At 51.8% G+C, this 23,706-nt stretch overlaps 1 protein-coding gene across 3 annotated transcripts; it reads right to left on the bottom strand.

Moving 5' to 3' along the window:
* Nucleotides 1-45: 45 nt before the first annotated feature.
* Nucleotides 46-21,665, bottom strand: rreb1a (ras responsive element binding protein 1a). 3 transcript variants are annotated; one of them, XM_061265973.1, is made up of 20 exons: nucleotides 21,155-21,665; nucleotides 12,955-13,011; nucleotides 9,978-10,082; nucleotides 9,667-9,853; nucleotides 9,456-9,531; nucleotides 9,288-9,377; nucleotides 9,033-9,196; nucleotides 7,917-8,058; nucleotides 7,666-7,850; nucleotides 7,406-7,595; nucleotides 7,058-7,312; nucleotides 6,276-6,702; nucleotides 4,687-6,184; nucleotides 4,325-4,497; nucleotides 4,049-4,243; nucleotides 3,808-3,969; nucleotides 3,495-3,635; nucleotides 3,323-3,420; nucleotides 2,601-3,228; nucleotides 46-2,346 (listed from the first exon to the last, which is right to left on the bottom strand). In XM_061265973.1, the coding sequence occupies exons 3-20, from the start codon at nucleotides 10,078-10,080 to the stop codon at nucleotides 1,865-1,867; spliced, it is 5,196 nt and encodes a 1,731-aa protein (XP_061121957.1). In that variant the 5' UTR covers nucleotides 10,081-10,082; nucleotides 12,955-13,011; nucleotides 21,155-21,665; the 3' UTR covers nucleotides 46-1,864. The 3 variants fall into 3 exon arrangements, with proteins under 3 accessions (XP_061121957.1, XP_061121958.1, XP_061121959.1); XM_061265974.1 differs by lacking the exon at nucleotides 21,155-21,665 and adding an exon at nucleotides 16,605-16,993; XM_061265975.1 differs by lacking the exons at nucleotides 9,456-9,531; nucleotides 9,978-10,082; nucleotides 12,955-13,011; nucleotides 21,155-21,665 and having other exon boundaries at nucleotides 9,667-9,807.
* Between the last annotated feature and the right edge of the window lie 2,041 nt (nucleotides 21,666-23,706).

Raw genomic sequence — 23,706 nt, 5'->3', positions numbered from 1 at the left:
AATCTACTTCTTGTGATATGCAAATATAGATGCCAAGAGACAGGATAAGGCGTCGGCGGCGTTTTCAACCTTTATTTTGACTTTTCATTGATGACCTCTTCCACTTGTTGCGTGTATAGGTGTATTCACAGTCAAGTGCTGGCGTGATTGATTGACAGTCGACATGAACTCCGAAATCAAAGTTTGCATCTCAGGAAGCAAAACAAAAACGATTTGAGAAGAACCCTGAGAGCATCATCATTTGTTTAATTAATGACGTGTATGTGTGTGTGTAGAAATCATCAAGCACATTTGATTAAACATGCAACCCCCCCAAAAAAATCTATCCTAAAAAGTCACCCGGAAGAAGAGAAAAAAACCATAAAATAATAATAATAAATGTTCATGTTCACAGTTTGACAGAACAATTTGATGATTAAAGCTTTTTTTTTCCTTGGATTATTCTATTGCTCGTCTGCAACCCGGCCAGCTGCGTGTGCGCGTTGCAACTTGATGACACCACTTTCAAAGTACGCCTGCCATTCTTCAGCCTCACATCTGATTGACTTGAAAAAACTTTCAAACCTCAACTTGGCATTTTTAATCTGACTCGACTGGACTTTGCTTCACGGCAGAACATCCACACGTGCACACCCGGGAGCCAAATAAATACTTTTAAGAAACGATACGCACGGCTGAGCACACGCATAAGTCATTTGTGTTTTTTGGAGGGGGGGGATTAGCATTAGCCTGCTGCTACTGGCAAACCTTTTGGATGGACTGACACTCGGCAATGAAAACAACTGCTGACCATGTCCAAATATGCAAGCAGTACTATTAGAGTACATGTACTCTCTGTAGTAGTACTAGTATAGTAAGGCTAGTAGTAGTTAGTAGTGTCCATCCAGTTGCAGCAGTGAAGTCATGATGACATTTTGAGGCCAAACGTACTAAAGAGCCCCACCCCCACTTAACAAAACGTCAAGTTGAATCCAGTGACACATGCTAGTGTTAGTAACTTTCATCCCAGAAAGTTTTTTTCTCCCCACATGTATTTGATTGTCTCAGACGCCACTTACAAAACAAAGAGTTTGAAATTGAAGAAGTCATGCTTATTAATGTGGACTCAAATGTTTTACCGGGGAGAAGTCTTGTTAGCGCTGTTTTGTGGCAAACACGTAAATACTTATAGCAGACTCGCTTAGCCTGCCGTCTTAGCTTGTTACCTGGCCTGCTTTGCTCAATTAGCAATGTCAAGTTCGAGCTAAGCTAACAGTTGTCACATGTTGTGTTCTACTGATGTGTTAGCGCTCGCTGGTCAGCGTTAGAAGGCCGCGGAGAAGTAGTGTTAACCCTCATGAAGCCGAGGCGAGGCCGAGCTAAATGCTAAAGCTAATCACTTTTTGTGCGCTGAGGCCAATTGCACGAAACGGACCAGCGTAGCCAAAGTGAATGAGCGGACGCACAAGCGCTAGCTGCGCTCAGTTGTGCCGGCTAACAATCAGCCAACTCGCTAGCGCACAGGAAGACATGATTGACAGTGTTGAGGTAATTTGGACCCGGATTAGCGCCAACGACACAGGGCGATCGATCACGCGCACAGACACACAAAACAAACTAACTACAATTTCATTTGTTCACTTCCAGACTAAAAAAAAAAACCCAACACCAAAAAGTCAAACAACAAAAGTCAACTGAGAAGTCCTCGCACACAAGCTGAGATGTGGCGGCGGCAGTTTGTCCGTCCGTCATCTTTTCCAGTTACAAGAAGTGTCACGTGACACGTGTCGGCCATCTTGATCTTCTTGCTGACAAAACAAAGTTAAAAAGCTATAAAAAGATGAGTAGTAAGGCACTTGTTAATGTTACGGCGTCTTGCACACGCTCAGTCCACGCCCACCAGGGGAGGCTCTCCATTGGCCAGCGTGTGATCCAAAGTCGGCGGGGCTCGGAGCTCCAACAGGCCTTGAAACAAAGCTTGGCCAGGGAGCTCTTTGGAAACGTTGGAATCCGACACCGCGCCGGAGGCCGATTGGCCGGGAGGCGTGTCTTCCAGAGGGGTTGCACCAAGTTCAGGTGTTTCCTCGGGTGTGGCCTGGACGGGCTCGCCTCCAACGGGCTCGCCTCCGGCGGGCTCTCCTCCGGCGCGCTCACCTCCGACGGGCTCTGGATCAGAGGCTCGGGCCTCATCCAAGTCTTTGGCGCACTCGCTCTCAGTCTCGGAGGGCGGGCAGGCTTCGGCGGGCGTGGGGACGTCTCTGTCGCCGTCCTCGCTGGGCGTCTTGGTGTGGATGCGCTGGTGGCGAACCAGGCTGTGCTTGAGCGTGAACGTGCGGTCACACGTGGCGCAGCGGTAAGGCCGCTCACCTGTGTGGGGAAGATCGCATGGACATGTTTTCTTATTGTGTGAAAAAAAGTGTGTGCAAAAGAATTAAGCAGTTTGGGAATTATTTCGAAAGGGCTTCACTAGTTCAAAGTATATTTAGAGCTCCTTTTTATATGCACACGCAGTGTGTGTGGGGCTAAAAAGGCAAAACTTTCAGAAACAGGGTCCGGCTCAAGAACTTTTTTGTGGCACATGTGTGTGTGTGTGTGTGCGTGTGTGTGTGTGCAAGGCCTACCGGTGTGCGACCGCATGTGTCTGGTGAGGTCCTGCAGCGACCAGAATCGTTTGGCGCACACATCGCACGTCTTCTTCTTGCGTTTGTCCACAACGCCAGTGGCGGCGTCTGCAGTGGCCGATTCTCCGCCCTCTGGGCTTTTGGCGTCATCACGCTCGTCGTCCGTACGCTCGCCGTCGTCCTCGTCGAGATCGTAATCACTTTCCGGGGCATCGCTTTCACCGGCCCTCGCCGCTCCTCTGCCATCCTCCTCGTCCTCTTGGCTCTCGGGCTCCTCCTCGCGTTTCTCCTCGTCGACCTCCGTGGTCGCCGCGGTTCGATTCTCCTCGTGGGGCGCTTCCAGGCTCAGGTGCGCCCTCTCGTGGCGAGCGAGAGTGGTGGCATAGCGAAAACTTTTCCGGCACACTCGGCAGATGTGCTTCCATTCCGGCTGAGGCTTGGCGGCGGCCGAAGGAGCGTCCGTTGTGTCCGCCGGGGGGTCGGCGGTGGCTTCTTCCTGAGGGGCGGAGCCCGGGGTGGGGGCAGGACCGGGGGCCGAGTTTGACAGTTTGAAGTCGATCAGCTTGGAGCCAAAGTTCAAGTCCAAACTTTTGTTGCTGTGACAGTCATCGTCGTCGTTGTGATCGCACTGAAACAGACAAATGGTAAGCCCACTATTGTCCTTCTCCTACGTCCGTGTCATCAAGTCAGCTATGGGACTGGTGAGTCATGTGCCGGGTCACCTTGGTGCTGGGCGAAGCTTGCTTGGATGCATCAGTCGAGGTCTCTGCTGATCCCTGCTGGTGCGCAAGCTCAGGACCTTGCTCAGGGCTCGACTCGACTGTGCACACCACACGCACATTGATGATGATGTCATCGGCATCGTTAATGAGCATTCAGGGGCAGGGCACTCACCCGGGCTGGCCTTGTGGGCGGTGCTCAGTGGCGTGGGCTCTTCCTCCTTCTGCTCAGAGGGCGTGTCTTTGAGGGCGGCGGGAGGTGTGTGGCCGAGTGGTGACGAGTCACTGGTCAGCTGCTCGACGTCAGACTGACTCTCTAATGGGGAAAAAAAAGCGTGCACAAGTGTGACAAGACCAAAATGATCTCACTGCTTAGGGAATCGCTCTCCACGCAACAGCTAAGTGATACAATTGAAAAGGACAATTTAGCCACTGCAAAGAAAATCTTTGTTCATTTATGTTGTCCGCCAAGAAGGTGCGTGCCTTACCGGCACTCTCGTGCGAGCCCTCGTCACTTTCTTTCTTGGCAAAGATGCCATTGCGCCGTAGCGTGCGATTGGTGACCCCGTGCTTCCGCAGCAGGTGGCGCTCGCAGTTGGACTTGGTGGAGAAGAAAGCGTCGCAGCGCGGGCACGGGAACGGCTTCTGGCCTGACAGGTGGGGAGGCAGGCAGGTGGCGCCGCCGTTAGGATCGGCGGCGACACGGGCCGGTGGCGCGTGACGACCTACCGGTATGCGTGAGCATGTGCCTCTGCAGCGAGCTGGCCCATGGGAAGACGCGAGGGCAGAAGGGGCACGTCATCTTTTGCACCGAGTTGGAGTAGGCGTTCTTCTTGCCTTTGGACTGAGGAAGCAACGCCGCCGTCTTGGCTTCCTCTTGTGGCCCCGCCTCCTTGTCGGCGCCTCCTCCAGCTCGCTCGCCGTCTGCACGCGTCACAATGTCTCAACTACATGTGCAACAATCGGCCACTCTCCAACAACTGGTGTGCATGTGTGAACTCTGACCTCTGGGGGCAGTCTTTGGTGCGAGTTGGTTGGCACCGGTCTGCAGGAAGTTGGTGAACTTGTTGGCGTCGGTGTTGGCGAGCATCTTCTCCACGCTGGCCAACTCACTGCTGGACTCCAAGTCCACGTCTAGCACGCTCGCCTCCTTGCCATTCTTTTTGCGGTTCCTCTTCCTGCACAATCAAATTTAAACTAAATGAAAGTCACCTGCCTCAGATGAACCAGATTGAGTTTAGTTGTTCTTGTAGGCTTTTCCTGACATCTTTTGCTTTCTGGCGGTTCATGATTCCCTGCACCTTGTCTAAGCTCTCGCTTGTCGTCCCCAAACATACAAATTCAAAGGAATGAAAAGAAATGGCGACCTGGCACTGTCATCACCCGGCGACTCCAGGAGGACGGCGGTGCCCGGAGGGTCCGAGGGCGATTCGGACGTCGGGTGAGATTTGGCCTCCGTCTCCCTCTTCAGCAGGTCGGGGGCAGCGGACACCGAGTGGATGATCTGCGCGATGGACGCCAGAGGGGGGAGCTCCTTGACGGAGGAGGTGGGCTTGGGTAGGAGAGGCTTGAGGCGTTGTGGGCGGGGGGCAGGGGGAGGGGTGGAGTCAAGGGGGAAACGGTAGACCCCCAGGGGCGAGGCGGGCACCGTCTTGTCTTCGTCGGCCGCGTCACAGCCCATTTGCTCCGTCTTGATCTGAGGCCGCTCGGCCACTTCTCGCCGAAGTCGTTTGCTGGGAACGGACAGGTCCATGGGCTGGTCCAGGGACATGTCTGGGGTGGGGCGCTCCAATGTGGGGGACGCACTCTCCACTTTGATGCCCACGGACGCCGTGTGAGCGCCGCTGCGCCCTTTGGCCGAGAAATCCAGGGGCTGGTCGGGATCTTGATGATAGGCGGTTACGTCCTCAGTCTTGACCGGCTGGATCCGAGCAGGCCCGTCTGAAGAGAGAACCGCGATGACGCCGGCGGCGGGCCGCATGGTGGCGATGTGCTCTTCAATCTCGCGCTCCTGTACTTCGGGGTGCTGCTTGAGAAGATGGTGGATGCAGTTGCGCTTGGCCAGGAAAGCGGCGCCGCAGCGCCGACACTCAAAAGGTTTCCTCTGGCAGCCGTTGTGTGTTCGCAGGTGGATCTGCAGGGCCCGGTACGTCTTCAGGTCCTCGCCGCAGAAGCGGCAAGTGGCGTCAGCAGCGCTGTGTCCCATCTCGACGTCGGAGGGCGGGAGCGCCGAGACTGCGGCGGCAGCAGCGGCGGCGCTTAGGTTGTTGGATGCGGCGGAGAAGACGCACTTGATGTTTTTCTCAATGTCCTTCCTGGACGTCTTGCCGTGTTTCTTGCGAAGGTGTCGCTCGCAGTTGGCCTTGACGGTAAAGGGGTAATGACAGACACGGCAGATGTAGGGCCGCTCGCCGCTGTGGGTGCGCAGGTGGCGAATGAGCGTGGCTTTGTCGGGCGCCACGTAGTCGCAGATGTTGCACTGGTGGGGCAGGATCCCCAGGTGGAAGCGCATGTGAGCCTGCAGGACGCCCGAAAAGGAGAAGACCTGATCGCAGAAGCGGCATGGGAAGGAGCCTTTGGCGGAGCCGGCCTCGGCGTTGGCCACGCCTGCCGCTTTGCCCGCCGCTTTCTTCCCGCCGACTCCCGCGTCTTCGTGTGCGGCGGTGGCGGCGGCCGGTGGGGAGGACGAGGAGGTCGTCTTGAAGAGAGCTGGCGCGGGTGGCGGCAGTCCAGGACTGATGCAGCCCAGTGACGCCCGCTGGGAGCTCTGCAGCGGAGGCGGCGTGCTCACAGTCAAACTGGAGCGCGGTGTGACGGGGGGCTTGGCTTTCAGGGGTGGCATGGCCTTTTGGGTCTGGACTTGACCTGTGTCACAAAAGCAAAAATATTAGCAAAGTTGACTTCCGGGGCCTTTTCAGGACTGAGGCATTCATCATTCTAACGCACGAGCACCCACCTCGGCCCGCAGCGAAGCCCGGCCCTTTGGCCAACGCGGGGAAGCCCAGCCCCATTTGATTGGGCGCGGCAGCGGCCACTTTGAGGATCTGCTGGATGTCGGCAAGCTCCACCACGCCGCCCACTTCGCCCGGTTTGACGGCAGCGGTGGCAGCAGCGCCGTCGGGCTGAAGGAGGAAGCCTGCTTGGAAGGGCTGCAGGGACAGCAGGCTGAGTGCTTCCCGCTGCGATAGACCCTGCAGCGTGGACGCGGTGGCAGCGGTGCCGCCCGACTGCTCCAGCAGGGGGAGGCGCAGCGCTGTCAGCCCGCCCAAGCTCACTGTCGGAGCTCCCGGCGGAAAGGCGGGCTCCTGGGGCTCCACATGGATCACTTTGATGCTTTCCAAGTGCGCCTGGTGGATCTCGTCCTCTGTGGGAATGCGCTTCACCTGGGGGGCACACCCGTTTTGTTCCTTTTTTTTTTCTTACTTTCTTTTGCCACACTCACACACATTCACAGCGTCATATGCGAGAATCGAACTCACGGTGTCGCCACACAAGACAAGCAAGTGCACCCCTACACCATCAACGACTCCCTCCACACCCGATGTTACGCACAGGAAGTGGTCGGTCACCTAAGCTAACATTGCTATGTTGTGTCATTTTGTTGTCTTTCCGAGACACTTGGCAGCTCCCGGCCAATCTTCAGAAGACACGTTATGATTTTATTATTCACTATTATTCACTTATTGGGCTTCAACATCCCAAAATTTGTATGGGTTTATATGCATGACGTTCTGTTACCTTGGAAACGTGCTGGAGTCCCAGCGCCTCCATGAAGTCGGACTGCGGTGAAAGCGGGACGTCCTGGGCGTCGTCCTCGCCTTCCCCTAGGCCGTTTTGCACGGCTCCAGCTGCTTCCTGGGCCGGGACATCTGAGTGGGCGACACTCTTGTGGAGCTCCAGGGCTGAGCGCAGCGGGAAGCCCCTGTCGCAGGTCTCGCACACAAAGCGGTGAAAGCTGCTGATGCAGCGCCGGAGGTTGGTCTCGCACCACACCTGAAGCGCAAGCAGCCACAGGAGACATGGCTCAGCCAGCGAACGCGCATGGGAAGCCCCCCTGCCCCTTTCTGTGGCGGCGGCCCAGCTGACCTGCGCCACCCGGGCAAACTTCTTGCAGGAGAAGTCGACGAAAGCCAGGTCGTTGAAGCCGGCCGGGATGGACGGATTGTTCTGGATGAACGGTTGGCCGCTGGGGTCTTGGGGAAGGAGCTTGTGGACGCCCGCGTTGTGACGCAACAGGCCGCGGTGGGTGCGGAACGAGAGACAACACAAGTCGCACCTGCGAGCCACAACAAACGGGCAAATTGTATGCAAACTTGTGTCCTACTTGTCTGTGTATTCGTGTCTACCTGAGCGTGGTGTCGGGGTGCGTGTCCATGTGTGCGTCCAGCTCGAGTCTCCCGCTGCAGGTCTTGAAGCAGATGGGGCAAGGAAGTGGTCCGCGGTCATCGCCGGCCCGCACGCCCGCCGCCGTCCCATGTGTCATCTGCGGCGGCAGTGACGCCCCCTCCTCCAAGGCCGCGTCCTCAGTTGCCTGGGTGACATCATCATTCAGCCCCACCCTGACGATCCACCTGACGGCCGGGCGAGCCACTCTTACCTTCTTAGCGGGCGGCTCGTCGGCGCCCTCGTCTTCCAGGCCTTGGCGGCGCTTGACAGACGGACGGCGGCGCTTGGTGGGCGACGGCGGGCTGAGAGGCAGGAGGCCGCTGGCGGGGTCCTTCTCATGGATCTTCATGTGTCTGCATGACGGGGACACAAGCTCCAGTTAAAATCACGAGCGTGATTTTGTTTGACTAGGTTATCGCCAGTGCTGCAGCAAATGATCCCGCTTTGCATTTTTTTTTGTGGTGAGCCGCATTCTTGGTTTTGAAATCCCAAGTCAATAAACATGTTCAATTTACGTAAAAAGAAGTGAACCACAAAACAAAAATATGGGTATGATGACAAGAAGAAGTTCAGATGAAGGAAGGAGGGGGGGAAAAAGGAAGCATCCACAGGAGAGAGCGCTATTCATAGGAGGAGCCAGGCGGGCTGCAGGCTGGGCGCCAAGTTACGAGGTCTTGACAGCAGCTGACGGGAAAGAACTTGATCCACCAATCAGGTGAGAGGATAGAAAGAGGAGGAGAAGAGGACCAAAACGCTCAACGCTCCAGCCACCAATCAGAGGAAAGGAAGGGCGCTGACTCAGCGTGTGCCCGGCTGCTCGTAAAACACGCCCACACATCATTCTTTGTCCACATGAGACAGGAAGTCAAAAGTAGAAGTTGAGCAACAAATGAATGAAAGTTCCTAATCCACATCAACAGTCTTCAGTGCCCTCTGATGGACAAGATGTGTACTACTGCAACGCCAAAGATCTTCATCTTCACACACGCTCTCTCGTTCCAAATTGAATCTTTGTTGCATTTATTTTGTCAGTTTGTCACACTTGGTGTGTCCAACCCTTGCTCAAGAAACTGCCATCCTCCCTCCCCACATCTCTCTCACGCAGACATGCAAGCACACACACACACAAACACACACACAGTGCTGCGGGGATGTGTTTAAGGCTGATAAACGATGGGCGTTGCTGTGTGTGTGCGCGCGTGTGTGTGTGTGAGAGATGGGGACAAATGGTTTAAAGTGTAACTTCCTGAACATGCACACAGACCAGTGAAGTGTAGAATGGCTTAATGGCCAACTTCCTGCTACGGATGCCTGCGCCTGCGCGTACCTGTGCATGTTGCCGTTGGTGGTGAAGGTCTGCGCACAGACGCTGCACTTGTAGGGCCTTTCGCCACTGTGCACCAGCATGTGGCGATCCAACGACGACGCTGAGCTCAAACATTTGCCGCATATGCTGCACGAGTGGTCCGTTGCGCCCGCGTCGGCATTGTGCTGAAACCAAAACGCATAGGCGCCGGTGAGGACGACGTCTGCCGCAGTGTCGCGCAGGCGTACGCAGCAGTCGGCCACCGTGTGGCGCTACCTGTCTGATGTGCATGGTGAGCTGATGCTGCGACTGGCAGCTCTTGTCGCAAAGCGGGCACACGTGGGTGGCGTGATCGTCTTTGGCGTCCTGACGACAGAAACAAACCGTCACCTCAACTGGTGACCGCGGGCTGAGGAGCGGGACGGCGCCGCCGACCGGGCTCACCTGGCTGCGTCGTATGTTGCGGCCCGGCGGCGCCCTCGTGGCTAACAACGGCGTGGGCACCTTGCTGGGGGAGGGGCTACAAGAAGAACAAATAAGTCACGCGCAAAACTGGCAAAACGATGGACTCCTGTGATTTTCAAAGGGGACACACTGGCTCCCTCTAGTGGGATGCAAAAGAAACACTCAAAGAAATGATTGCGTTTGTAGTGACCTGGGCGAGGGTCCGGGAGTGACATCACTTCCTGTGTCGCCTCCTCCGTTAATGCTGCCTGTTGCTGACATCACTGCTGACATCATGGCATTGATGGAGGACAAGTCTCCTCCACCGCCGCTGCCTCTATCGCCGTTCTGGAGGCTCTGTGGGCTCTTGTCCTCCTCCTTGGCGCCCTCAGGTGCATCTGGGAAGGTGGGCGGGGTAACATTATGACAGATAAACACTCACAAAAGTATGTATGGGACGCTTTCAACTCCAGAAGTCAATTACAAAGTAAAGAACAAATTGACGCTGGACACAACGTTCACCTTTGATGTTATTGATGTTACTCTCCTCCATTGGCTCCACCTCTTCACCGTTCATCACTGAGTTGACTCCTCCCCTTTCCTGTTCCTCTGTGGCGTTTTCCATGTCTGTGCACACACACACACACACACAAGGTAAATACACTTGTCACATGACCATCATGTAAGTAAGGTCAGGGAAAGGCACCACGAGATGGCGCCTGCTTTTGGTCAGCCACACGTGCTCATGACTTTCAAAATTCAAAGGTCATAAGGAATAAGTTAGAGGTCACATGTTTTAGTGATCAGCAAGGAGCTTGCTTGGCCCTGAGCCTACTCGATCATAGGGGACATTTTACAAGCGGACCCTCAGCACACCTGTCCACTCAAAACATGCACATGCACACACACAGTAAGTTTGGCATCAAAAGAGGAGGCAGAGGAGAAGAAATGATGACCATTTCCTGTTTAGCTTCCCCCACAGGAAGACGCTCTCCAGAGTTGGCCACTTCCTCTTCCAGCAATGCTTGTGTGTGTCTGTGTGTGTTCCATATTGGAAAGTTGAACTTTTTTTTTTCTCTCCACAAAACAGAAAACTAGAACATTAATTTCTACACATTTCTATTCAATTAAAGAGGCTTACACATGCACACATTCAATTATTTCCCCTTTTAATTCCAGTTCTCATTCCTTGTTTTAGGTGCGTTAAAGAGAAATTCCGATTGTTGCTGACAACTGCCACAACGTGTATGTGTGTGTGTGTGTGTCCGTGTTGCATTTCCACTGACCTGCTTGTGTCATGACAAGGCAGTAGCAGGTGCGCACACACATACACACACACGCACACACATGCGCACACGCACTTGTCCCAGAATTGTTTTTTACATTAGCATCATTCGTCTTCAGACAGACGCACACCCACCCGCACACCAAAGTGTCACTATTGGCTGCTGAAGTGCTCCGGCAGCAGTTTTTACAGCCGGCTGAAAACGAACAGCAACAGATGGTTGCAGGAGGAGCAGGCGGGGGATGAAGAGGAAGATGGAGAGAGCATGAAGGAGATCAGACATGCTTGTTAGGCGGAAGAAGAAGCGCTAAGAGGAAAGAGGATGCCCTACTGGCTGTTTTGTTGAAGGCTCTCGCGATGGTTTTGCGCATCTGCCGCAATCCGTCAGGTGCTGGCGTGCTGCACCTGCGTCAACACGTAACACCGCTGACAGCTAAGCTCAACACTACGACATGTGGGCAAAGCATGAACTTGAAAAGTGACAAAAAAGCAATTTGGGCGAGTTCAAAACTTCTGGGCGAAGCAGCAAAATGCAGCCGTTTTGAGCCATATCTGGGGGCGGAACATGACATCACAGTTGCTCGGGTATCGACCAATCCCGGCTCAGCTTGCGAACGTCACATGACCCAACTCCGAAAAACAGGTGATGTCTGTACAGCCGACAGCAAGTGGCAAAATGGCCGCCCCCAGAGATGGATCCAAACGGCTACATTTTGCCGCTTGGGACGTATACCGGCAGGCTATTCGTATGCTGTTTTGCCATTATCACTTAGCAGTAGCGTGAAGCTAGCGAACTACGACTAAACTAAGTGATTGTTTGAAACTTTTTTTTAATGTAACGTGACGTAGTCAGTATCTGTGTGGGGACAGAGTCGATGGGCTGCCGTGATGTTGGGTGTCAGCTAACAGTCTGAGTTTAGCATCAGACGTGGGGGAGGGGAGGATCCGGTGACCATATGTTGACTATTTATGACTGCCTAACTGTCCTCCTCCTCCTTCTTCTCGCTCTCCATCTCACACAACATGGCACCCACACAACACACACACATTCCTGTCCACATTCCCTGGAAACGGCCACAGGGGCCTCACTCCGCTCAAACGTTAACTTTTCCGGAGCACCTTGGACCCATCCTTGTTTTGTTAGCCACATTAGCATTTGATGCTAACAGGGCCTTAAATACGCTACTTTGAACGCAAAACTTTATCCTATGAGAGTGCAGCACAAATGGCGAGGCGGTCTGCCCTGGATGGGTCACGTTCGGAGAAAAAAGGAGAAGTAGCGAGACGAGGAGGACGTGTATGAAAGCGCTAGTGTCTCCTGGCAACAGGAAGTTGACACTAAGAGGAGTCACAGGAGATCGTTTTGCTTCTTCCACCTCACACTCAGCTGCCGGCCACCATCCTCCACACTCGCACTCTACTTGTAAGAATGCAAACTGCACACGTTGGGGCTTTCTGCTCCATCTCACCGGCAACTTCCTCAACTCCTCCTTTCCTCCTCCCCGTTGAATCATCTCCCTCTCTGCCTCCTCCCCCCCCGCCTCCATATTGTTTTCTAGCTTACACATTGCCGCGTCTCTTTGTGCGTGTGGAGTTTGGAGCCGGAGTGATAAAGTCTTGAGATATCATCAGACCTGTGTCAACTCCGCGAAGCAGCACGAGGCGGGGCGTGGGGGGGTGCAAAGGCCCACTTGATGAACCAACCGGTGTGGAAAATGTCTGCCAACTGTCAGCCAATCAGCTCGCAGATTCCTTCACTCTGAACGCTCACACTCATCCTGTCTTTGCACACGCACGCACACGTGTGATAGCGGATCAAAAAGTGGTGGTGATGCAAGGAAATCAATTAGTTCATGAATGAACAACTTATCCAATCTCAAATGAATCGACAAAAAAGCCATTGTTGGATGTTAGAGCCAACATTTAATTCACCAAATGAATTGATTAATGTAAGCATTGTTGGGCTATACAAATAAACTTGACTTGACTTGATGTACTACTCCAGCCTACGTGTGTGTGTGTGTGTGTGTGCGTGTGCGTGCCTTGTGAGCCGATGAATGGAAGAAAATCAAGCAGTGTGAAGGGGGGAAGAGGGCGGAGCCAGCCACTCACATTTAACTCAGAAGAAGAGACAAGAAGGGCAGGGTGGGGCACAAGCACGCTGGCAGTGGCGGAAGGCGATGGAGGGCAGGAATAATTTGAACAAATATTTACCTTCAAAGAAAGGCTCACTTGCTTCTTTGGGATGCGGCTCCGCGACCGCTGCTCACACTGCGGGAAGAACAGACAAATGCGTCAGTACAACACAAACATATACAGGTGTGAAGACACACCCGGGGGTCGTGGCATGGCCAGAAAGCAAACCAAAACAGATAAAAAGTCCTTTATTGATGATTTTGTTGAACACGTGACCACAAAGCCATGAACGAGACAACAACGCTGCTGGGTTAGACGACCAACCGGAGAACGCAAAGACGATAATCTGGATGGAGGGATGGAGGGCAAGTGGAGAGGATGGATTTGGGGAGGAGAGCGAGATTAAGAGCTTAGCGTCGGGCTAATTACAGCACGTCAAGATGGACAAAAAAACATGAGGGGCATCTTTACGCTGACCTAAGTGGCTAGTCACTAGCTTGAAAAAATAGTGACACTTGTGTTGAGGCTAGAGGCTAGCTGCTAGTATGAGGAAAGTGAGCCTCACGCTAAGCGGCTAGCCTCGAGCAAGAGAAGCTGCTGCTGACGACAAGTTTGGACTTGATTCTCAGCAGCGGCACGACGAGCGCAAAAGAAGAATGTATTGCTCTTGTTCCCTAACTGGTAGAATGTCTTTAGGACAGCATGTGATGCTAACACCAAAAGCAAGGATGTTGTGTATGCAAAGTGTTGTGAGAAGGAGAAGTCTGCTCATGACAAGAGAAGAGAAAAGCCCCTCCCCCCTCCCTGCTCCTCTGCTGAGTGTTCAGATGGCCGCAGGTTGCGCGATGGTGCAAAGTTGTAGTACCAGGAGGAGATTAGGAATGTTGTTGGGATACACCAGGCCAGCACGGACATGCCAGACACACGTGCGAGGAGGAGAGAGGAAGGAAGTAAGGCAAGATGAGGTGAAAAAAAGGGATGATGGAAAGATGGGAGGAAAATGCAGAGGAAGCTGAAGCAAGGAAGGAAAGATGTGAGGAAAGAAGCACAAATAAGAAGGTAAAGATGAAAGAGGACGAAAAGAAAGAAAAAAATGACCAAAACAGGAAAGAAGGGACATTTCCACATCATCATCATGTGCAGCAAGTGTGGGCCGAATAGCGAGCGGGAGGAACGGAGCGGCGCGATTCACGAGAAGAATCCGGTCAGACCAGTCAATCGGCGTTGGAGTTGCGCTGCGGACGATTGGCTGATGCGATGCCCCGCCTACAGCAAGTCTCCCTGTGATTGGCTCACGCACACCAAAGCATTGTCTCCTGGGGAAACTTCCAAACTATTTTTTTCTCGCACGGCTCGCAGTACGTGGATGCCGACGTTTCTTTTTTTTTTTGGGCCAATCAGATCTCAACCGTGTCAGTAAAATATGATCACATTCCAAACTCGCTGTGCACACTAAAACAATGTGTTACAACAAAATTCAACTAGTAAAAACACCTCTGTAGTGATCTGCACACGACCACATTGAGTGTTCAGCGCGTCCCCACTTGACACTTACCCACAATGCATCCTTCTCTGACAGCGGCACCACAAACACAAAGTCAATTTATCAAGTGATGGATGGATAAAGGGCACCTGATAACGTTGGTCATTAAAGACCAGCGCTGATGTCATCGTTAGCATCATCAAGAGGAGGCCGACGTGTCGCTTGCTGTATGACGACAACACGTGTGCGCTGGCACCCATCGTGCGGCCTTCTGTCATTACGCACATGGCGCGACCGTTTGCGTGTGTGTGGCGGGGCTACACGTTGAGCAGCTGTCTGGCTCTCACGCACGCCGACAGGTGCCGTAGACAGCCTCGACGCATGCCGACGGATGCTAACAGGTCCCCTCCGACATAAATCTACTCCAGTGCTTGACCTTTTTCATCAAAGCAAGACAATTGTGAAAAGCTTTCTAGTTCTTAACTGGAATCACACGCTAAGAGATGCTAACGTGTCTGTGCCATCACTCCCATGTTTGTCAAAAAAGCAAAACGGCATCTTCACAAAATTCAACTTGATGCGGGCGCCGCACAGCTGCACGACAAGGCACACATTATTCATGTTCGACAGCTGCCACAAAGACGCAGCCTGCGGATGCGCAAGCACAATCAGCGTGTGTGCGCATGACTGTGAGCACGCGCACGACATCAGCACGAATGTGTGTCATCCACATGGACATGAGAGTCTGCAGGGGGCGCTGTTACTAAGTATGTCAATCATTACAGGCCGGGCAGTTATGGCACTTCCTGTTGGACCCTCAACGCAAACAAATATGCGAGTGGGAGTCGCTGATTGCTGGCACCATGAGTTCGAGTTCCGCATATGACGGTGTGCATGTGACCAAAACAAAAACCAAAAACAGAAAAACGCAAAGATGCGCTAACAACAAGATGGAGGATGCGATATTCACTTGAATTGCCCTCCCTTCTTGTCCATCCTCACTTCCTCTTCCTGTTTGCCCGCCATCTTGTCTTTGAGCGAGTGGCCACGCAAGACTCAAGTACGAGGCGGCGCTGTCGATTTTGATACATTTTCTGACGGATGTTGCCAACCAAGCCAGTAAGCCAATCAACATTCAGTTCTGTTCCTGCAATTTTTTAAATTGACAATTTGGAAGTAATAACGAACGGAAGCCTTTACGTAATGTCTTCCGAAATGTGGATATTTTTTTCTCTCCTTGTTCATCACCTCACATTGCTGTCAAGTGAGTCATCTGAAAAAAATACGTCAATTATGTTTTGAAATCTTTGTGACAATACAACACACATCAATCTAGCCCCGCCCCCACACCGAGACCAAGATGAAGTGACGACATCGCTTATCAGCGCCGCAGAGTTGCTGAAACAACACACTCGCATCCTTCACTTCCTGTCTGTAAAGGAAGCGGGAAGTGTCGGGGACACTCTTTGTTTTCCCCCCTCCCCACCCCAACATGCCAACTACATTACCCACAAACCCCTGCTGCTGCCAGCTTCAATCAAGATGCTTGCAAAGAGAAAAAAAAAAGTTCTCAAGGAGGACGCAACCGTCTTAAAGTGAGCTCGTTACAACTGGCCTCAGTGTGTGTGTGTGTATGTGTATGTGTGTGTGTGTGTGCGTGCGTGTGCGCTGGGGCGTGGTCGCAAACCAGCATTCAGTTAGGTTAAAAAAAAAAAAAAGCTCTGTGCGCCTCCAGGCAACACACACTCCTTTGCCTGTGTGTGTGTGTGTGAGAGAGAGAAAGAGAGAGAGAGGAGAGAGATCCCCTTGGGAGGTCAATTGTAATTTGGACAAAAAGTTGAATGGCGTTTGTTTGCCGCACCTACACCTGAGACCACACCCACTTTCACACGCGTACACACACACGCACACACACACACACAAAGACCCCCTTTGTCTCACTCACATACATATATACGTAGGGCTCGTTGCCGAACTAAAAAATGTACATCACAAAGAACGGCCTTGAGTACGTCTCACCCACGCACGCTTGCTATAATATTGATAACGAAAAGTGTAATATGTCGTCCCATGACAAATAGACAACGTTGTCATCGGTGCCAATCGCAACTTATAGCGTCGTGGCTACATCGAAAACGTAAGCATCGGCGTATGTGTGTGTGTGTGGGGGGGGGGCATGCTGGGCCTGTCTGTGGTTGCCATGGTAACAAGGTGTGTCCCGTGTTTGTAGAACAAACAATGGTACCTTTTGAGTGGAGGGAGGGGCTGCATGTGCATGCATTCCTCTTCTTTTCTGCCTGCGTGTTCATCACTGATGTCGCCAGCAGACGTGTGTGGGAGATTAGCGAGCAAAAAGCCGATTAGGCTATTTGAGTACAAGACAATCAACAGGTGACACACCGGTGGCAACCCCGCTCAATACATCCAATCAATCGATGGCAAAAAAGTATCCAGAAGGTCCCTCCCTTCCTTGCGTTCGCTCGCATCATTAACCTTGCCAAGGCTCAGCGTAAGTTTAGCAGATAGCGACGCAAAAGTTTCTGCACAGATGACCTTTCAACCTCACTCTGGTGCCCATCTTGCCGTTGGGACAATTTCATTTAGAATCAAGTGTATGTTTCACTCGTGCCGTCAGCAGCCAGCTGCCAAAAGTGTGGAGTCAGCAGCAGCCGGCGGGGGGGAGGAGCAGGGAGGCTGGATGCTACTTGACGAGCGCTACGCCTCTCTGCCGCGCCTCCGAGCCCAGCGGTTTGACTCCCTGGGCCGGAGCGGGCGAGTCGCATGGAGGTCGGACCTGTTGTGCCGGATGCCTGACGCGCCGCAGGCTCGGTCGCCGCGCTGGGGCGTGGCTCCACGGCAGTGCCGATAAGCGGCGCTGATACACGCCGAGGAGCGCTCACCTCCCGCTGCTGCAAATCAAGACGTATTTACCGCCGGGACAAAGTCCGAGCTGTGAAAGAATGTCAGAGTGGACGAGGGGGGGAGGAGGAGGGGCCAGCTCAACTTGATCTGTTTGCTTGCGCGACGGCGGCCATATTGACCACTGTCAACTTTACCCGCGACTGGCTTCACAAACACATCTTTATAGAGTGTACCTTGAGAGTTCCTAAAATGAGTTTTGTTTTGAACTTTCAGAGACATACTATTGGTCTGGGAGCTTCCTGCACATTTTGTTACAATTTAAAAAGCTGCAAGCTGCTGCACCTCCTGAAGAACAAATGAATACAGAGGTTGTTTTGAAAATGAAAACCAAGGCGGCTTTTGATGCTGTGTGGTATTGTGGGTGCAATGTATCTTGGGATGCGTTGCTTCTTTAGCGACTTTTCATAGTGGCGCAGAAAGGCTACGCGATGAAATCTTCGCTTCCTGTTTAGACTGCATTTCCCTTTTCCTTCCATTCCTCTTGATGTTGCGTGTGGATTTGACTTTGATACTTGTGTGATGGCTTGAGTGTTGTTAGCATCACTAAAATAATTCATTTTAGAATTGCTTGGTGGCCTCTAGAAAGTTTGCAACGTGGCAGCTGACTTCTAGAAAGATTTTAAACCTGATTGCATCAGTGGTAGACTTTGAGGGTTCCAAATGGATGAGTGCATCACCTGTTGCCGTGACGACATCTAGCTGACACAACGGATCACAGAAAAAGAAAAGACTTAAGGGGGGAGCAATGTGTTCTAGGCATTAAAGAAAAAAAAAGACGCTGACGAGCCATTTGCTCCGACGTGTCACAACCCGGGGGCCCCACCTATATAGCCCCCCCTGCACCCCCACTCAACCTCCTCCACACTTGGTTGCCTGCAACACTCATGAAACACAAGCGCATGGATGCAGGAAGTTATTTGCACTTTCTTCGAGTTTGGCCTAGCCTGCACCTTGCACTCCTCCTCCCTCCTCGCCATCTTCCCTCACCCGCTAGGGGGCTGGGATGAAACCTAATCTTATCTAAAAAAAAGCCGCCTCTATAAATAGTGTCACACACACAACGAAACACCAGCGGCAGTTAGCATCTATACTTTTGGCAGTTTGTTTGTCAGCGGCTTTCAAAGACCAGTAAAGTTAGACATCAAGCTCATAGCGGCGCTCACGTGATTCCCGGCGTGTGTGTTAACATGAGGTTAATGTGTAAACAGTCAGTGTCTCAGAGGGACCATGAAAGCTTTTAATTAGCTTCTTGACTTTAGTCCCCACTGACATACACACCGCACTGAAACTATTAACACAAGCACGCGCGCACACACACACATAGAGCAATGTGACGTATAATGGAGTGGATGCGCTTTAAGTCCCCACTGAAAGAGTGGGCTGTGGCATGTAGCCCCGCCTCAAAGTTGAAGGGTTCCAATTAGGGCAGTAACAATTAAGTCATTGACTGAAAACAATTTGGTGTGAATGCGAGCGCAAATATTGATTCAAACGGCGTCTCCTTGAGCCCAGCGAATATTTGACTCGCGCGCGCTCACAATGCAGGAGGCGGCAGCGGCGCACAAAACGCTCTTTGTGCTTTACGTATGTTGGACAACATGCCGGCGAGGCCCGCCTCTAGGCCAGTCAGAAGGAAGCATCCTCTGGTCGCCACGGCGCCCAGGAATTCCCAGCCCTTTGATGTTTTGATTGGCGCTCCTCCCTCCCACACGTGCGCATGCAAAGAGACAAAGTGTGCGGCACCAGTGGACGGGCAAGTTAGAGGGCGAGAGGTGGAGACGATCATCTGTCTGCGGCCCAACGCGACTCTGCTGACTTTGTTAGCAACAGTGGAGGAATTCCATAGAAACAGCTTAAAATGTTTTAGTATCAGAGCGTCACTGGAATGCTAACAGACTAGCTTCTGTTGAACAATTGTGGAATCGTTTCAACATGTCAGAGGGTGACTTCTAGAAGTCTAGTTGCGTGTTTTAACATCAGCAAAAAACATCTAAACCATTTGAGTGTTAGCATCAGTAAAAGACTTCTGGGAGATTTTGTGGATGCCAACATGTGTGCATCGGTGCAAGAATACCAGAAGCATCTCAACATCGGTGGGTGACTAGAAACACGTGTGTTCACATCAATACAAGACTTCTGGGAGGTTTGAATGTGTGTTGGAAAAAGTGGAAGACTTCTATTTGTGGAATAATAGGAATTTGTGGAAGACTAAACAGTATAAACTGTTTAAACTGATCACTATTATTCATCTTATTTTCTTGAGTCATGCGTTACATCCCTTTTGCTGTCCATCTGGACACATAACCGCCGTCTTCGTTGTCATCATCAACTTCATCATGAGAGCAACAACCTAACATCACGATCCTAACACTAACAGAGGTCCAAACAACCTTCACTCCTGTAGCACATATAGACATGTTAAATACATAACTTTAAAAAAAGCACAAAAAATCCTTGCCGTGACGTCACAGGCATCATTTTGATGTCGTGTTCTAACAAGTTAAATGCAAAGTTACCAAGGGCGGTCGCAAAAGTCCTTCTCAACTTCTTGCAGCTGTCAATCATTGACTCACTCAGATAAGACACGCCGGTGACGTCATGACGCCTCACATACGGCCAGCATCCTCCTCCGCGCATAGCTAAGCTAGGCTAAGCGGCCAACGAGCTAGTCGAAGTCAAGATGCCTGAAAGAGTGACGAGCACGCGCGAATCAACGTGCAAAGTCAACGAGGAGGCTGTGCGCGTGCGCGTGTGCGAGATGGTAGCGCGAACACGGGGGGAGGGGGAGGATGCAACAGGCGTCACGTCAACGGAGACGCTAAAAAGTGTCGAAAAGGCGTTGAAAAAGTGAGCAAAGCACCACAAAAGCGACGCTTTCCGCCCCCAATGGCGACATTCGACGGCTGGCCGTCGCCTCGGCGAATTTTACACGATAACGAGGCTCACTTTCTTGATAAATTTGTCTGGGCAAGGTCACAGCACCACTGTACAGCTAGCAGCTGTTAGCCACGACGTAAGCGGAAGCGGAGCCCGTGTCCCTCCAAAGTACAACAGCAGTGCAAGAGGAGAGAGGAGTTCAGTATACATGGTTGTACGAGAAAAGCTATTAAATGTCATTGTTTTTAAGTTTCGTAACTAACGTGCACCTGTTATCATATTAGTGTTGTTACGGGATGATGAACGGCTAAAGTACGCGAACATCGTCAGATCACACATGGAAGACAAACGACGTAACCCGAGCAACAACGACGAGTGGACATCCTTGCTATGCGAAAGCAAAAAGTGTTAAATGTGCCTCAAGGTCCCCTCAGAAAGTCGCCCGGTCCACGATTCGAGCGTTTCTCCAGGCCCGAACTCAACAGGTGGCTTTACTTTGAAAGCGACTGCAGGACGCCGGCGCTCTGCTTGCCGCTGGCCTTACGGTGGCGTTTGCTAGCTTTACACATGGCCACTAACTAAGTGACTGGCAAACAGCGAGGCTCCGATCAAAGTGCACCCGAGATATGGATGCTCGCCTCCGGCAGCCAGCACACTTTGACCCCACCCGTACCGCCCTCCCCGCGGCTAAAAGCTCTCGACGACGACCCCCTGCACCCACAACCCCTTCCCAAAGTTTGTCTCGAGAGTGCGAAAAGGCTCGAACGAGCTTCGAAGTGAGGCGAAAGAAGGAGGAAGGGAGCCAGCCGCGCTGAATTCCACCGCTTGGATGCGCATCAAACTAGGAAGCAACGCGGGGAGGGAGTCGAAATGCTCGCTCGCCATCTTAAAGTTGACTTGGCACACGGCAACAAGACAACAAGCAGCCGACAAGTCACAAATAACACACTCGTCGAACACCAAGCGCCTTGAAAAAGCAACAAGAGCAACACTTACGTTGGACTTTGTTGGGGTTGGGCTGCTTTCGCCGAGACATCGTGGCGGCCGAGGATGACGATGAGGAGGATGACGATGAGGAGGAAGAAGATGAAGGCAATGACGGCAGAGAGGCTGCAAAGTTGATCCGAAGAGGAGACGAATCAAAATGGCGTTTCCGAAGGGATGTGCAAACTTGGACAAACTTTACTCCGGCTTCTCCTCCTCCTCCTGGTGCTCTTCCTCCCTCCCCCTCCTCTTCCACCCCTCCTCTTCCTCTCTCTCTCTCTCTCTCTCTCTCTCTCTCTCTCTCTCTCTCTCTCTTGCAAGTCACTCGAGTCAAAAAACTCGATGAAGATTGTTGTGTGTTCGAGTCCGTCGGCCTCTCCTCTTCTTCTTCCTCTGTGTGTTTCTAAAGCCGCGCACTAAAGCCCATCACGTGTTTGTGTGTGTGAATGTGTGTGTTGCGCGCGTGTGTGTGTCTCCAAGGGGACGTGGCCATCAAGCATCTCTGTGCACGCGCACGCTCGCGGGAGGCTTCTTCCTCCTTTGCGCGCACGCGCAGCCAACCAACTTTGAAACTGTCGCTTGACGAGTCGACTTTCGTCTACTCCCCCCCCCACCACCGTGCCTCCCCTTCGGCTGCGGTGGCCAAACGACCGAGCGCAGCATCCGAAGAGCGAAAAGTCTCGCGAGACCTTTTGCGAGAGGATGTGGACGAGTAGGATGCTAACGCTCTGGCCTAACTTAGCTTAGCTTGTAGCTTAAAACTTAAGGAGCTTCTCGTGTTTGACAACTTTTAAACCTCTGTGTAATTAAAATCAACATTTTGTAGGAAATTATTGATAATTTAAGCCCTGGGAGGTGAGAAAACAATGATAGTGTTGGGATTGTAAATAGTCAAACAAGTTAAGTCTTTTGATATTAAACCCATGATAGCAGATGTTTGTTCTTCTTTACAAACAAATAATGTTTAGCTAAAATTGATTTGATTATATTAGTGTGTTTCATCATGCTTTTATTTAATTGATTCACTGTTACTTAGACATTCATTGTTTGTACTTGATTAGTCTGATTTGAAATAGTCGTCAACTAAGACAAGATTGTGTGTTGCGATTTTAACAGAAAAAAATTGGACCAGAAGACATTGAACTAGTGTTTCTTAATACAAGCATGTAATGTATTTGACTGTTAGTGCGTCCCAGGGCGGCTCGGTGGTGCACTGGTTAGCATGACCGCCTCACAGTTAGGAGAGTCCGGGTTCTATTCCACCTCCGGCCCTCCCTGTGTGGAGTTTGCATGTTCTCTACGGGCCTGCGTGGGTTTTCTCCGGGCACTCCTGTGGGGAGGGACAAGGGGTGCAAATAATGGATGGATGGATGTTGGTGTGTCCCATAACTTCTTCTCACTTCTTAAATGACTCAATTGTGTCATATAATGTGTTCTAATCTTGACTGAGACCCGATCTACACACAAAAGACAATCAGGCCGTTCCCCTTCCTTTCCGACCAAGGACGACAAATGGCTTATGTCTTCTAAGAATATGAATATGATCTCATTTTTAATCTTCAAGTCAGGACTCCATTACAAAAAAAAAACAATCTTCGAAGAATGGAAAAATCCTTACGTGTGTTCGTGGCCTAATTTGAAAGAGAATTAAGCGGTCGTAGAATCATGGAAGGTGTACTTCCCAGTTTGGCCACTGGGGCAGCGCTCTGGGATAAACTGCAGTATGCATGTTTTGCAATCCAAGTATCTGTGTGCTAAATTTAAATGTGCTCTCTCCTGCCTTCCCTCAAGGCCTCCAGGACCCGCCAGACTGCTACTGACGATGGCGACAAAGATGGAGGTAGGTGGAACTTGTCAAAGTTTGTTTAAGGCTATGTTCCAAATCACATCGTTGCCTGATATAGTGAGTCAGCCATTTTGCAGTGCTGTGATTAGTGGTTATCACCTCTTTAGTGACCTCAGTGTATCCCACATTTTTTTTGTAAAGTAGCAAATAATGATAAGACCACAAAAGAATTGTTTGATGATGTGGAGTGGGGGAACCCCAATCTCCTACCGCACTCCCACCCTCATGAGGCCCCTGGAACAACAAGGTGAAGTCGTGGAAGCGCCGGGGAAGGAGTGGCGTGCGTCTCGAGCACCACAAAGTGTGTGATGTTATTTATTGGCCGGTCGCCATGGAGATGTTGCCGAGGAGCCAAGCATCGGCCGCAACGGCCTGGACTCATCCATTCGCACCCCAGCCAGGAGGAGTTCGGGGCTGTTGGAAATGGCTCCCCCGGCCACCTTGAAGTTGGAGGGCTCTGTCTTTTTGAGGGTATAAAAGTGATGCAGTTGAAGCGCTGCCTGGAAATGCGCAAGTAGTTCTAGGAGGGATCTCCTGACATCCTCTTGCTACCCTCCCCAACGACGAAGCTGATTCAAATGATCCGCTCATCAACAAGCTTTGCAAAAAGCCTCATAATAATCCTGATTTGAATCCTCTAAAAGAGGCTGGATAGGGGCTCTTGAGGACCAGACTTAGGCACCCTTTGTTGAGGATTTAAAAAATATATTTTTTTGAC

This window comes from Syngnathus typhle, linkage group LG19 (genome assembly GCF_033458585.1).
Source record: "Syngnathus typhle isolate RoL2023-S1 ecotype Sweden linkage group LG19, RoL_Styp_1.0, whole genome shotgun sequence".
Classification (NCBI taxonomy): Eukaryota; Metazoa; Chordata; class Actinopteri; order Syngnathiformes; family Syngnathidae; genus Syngnathus; species Syngnathus typhle.
This window is presented reverse-complemented; position numbering and strand designations above follow the sequence as displayed.

What these genes read in the sequence shown, in the direction of transcription:
- rreb1a (XM_061265973.1), bottom strand. Translation starts at nt 10,080, where the DNA reads ATGGAAAACGCCACAGAGGAACAGGAAAGGGGAGGAGTCAACTCAGTG. An exon ending in GCAACATACGACGCAGCCAG is followed by an intron (nt 9,378 to 9,455) that starts GTGAGCCCGGTC and finishes TTCTGTCGTCAG; the next exon opens with GACGCCAAAGACGATCACGC. An exon ending in CGCCCACAAGGCCAGCCCGG is followed by an intron (nt 3,421 to 3,494) that starts GTGAGTGCCCTG and finishes TGGTGTGCACAG; the next exon opens with TCGAGTCGAGCCCTGAGCAA.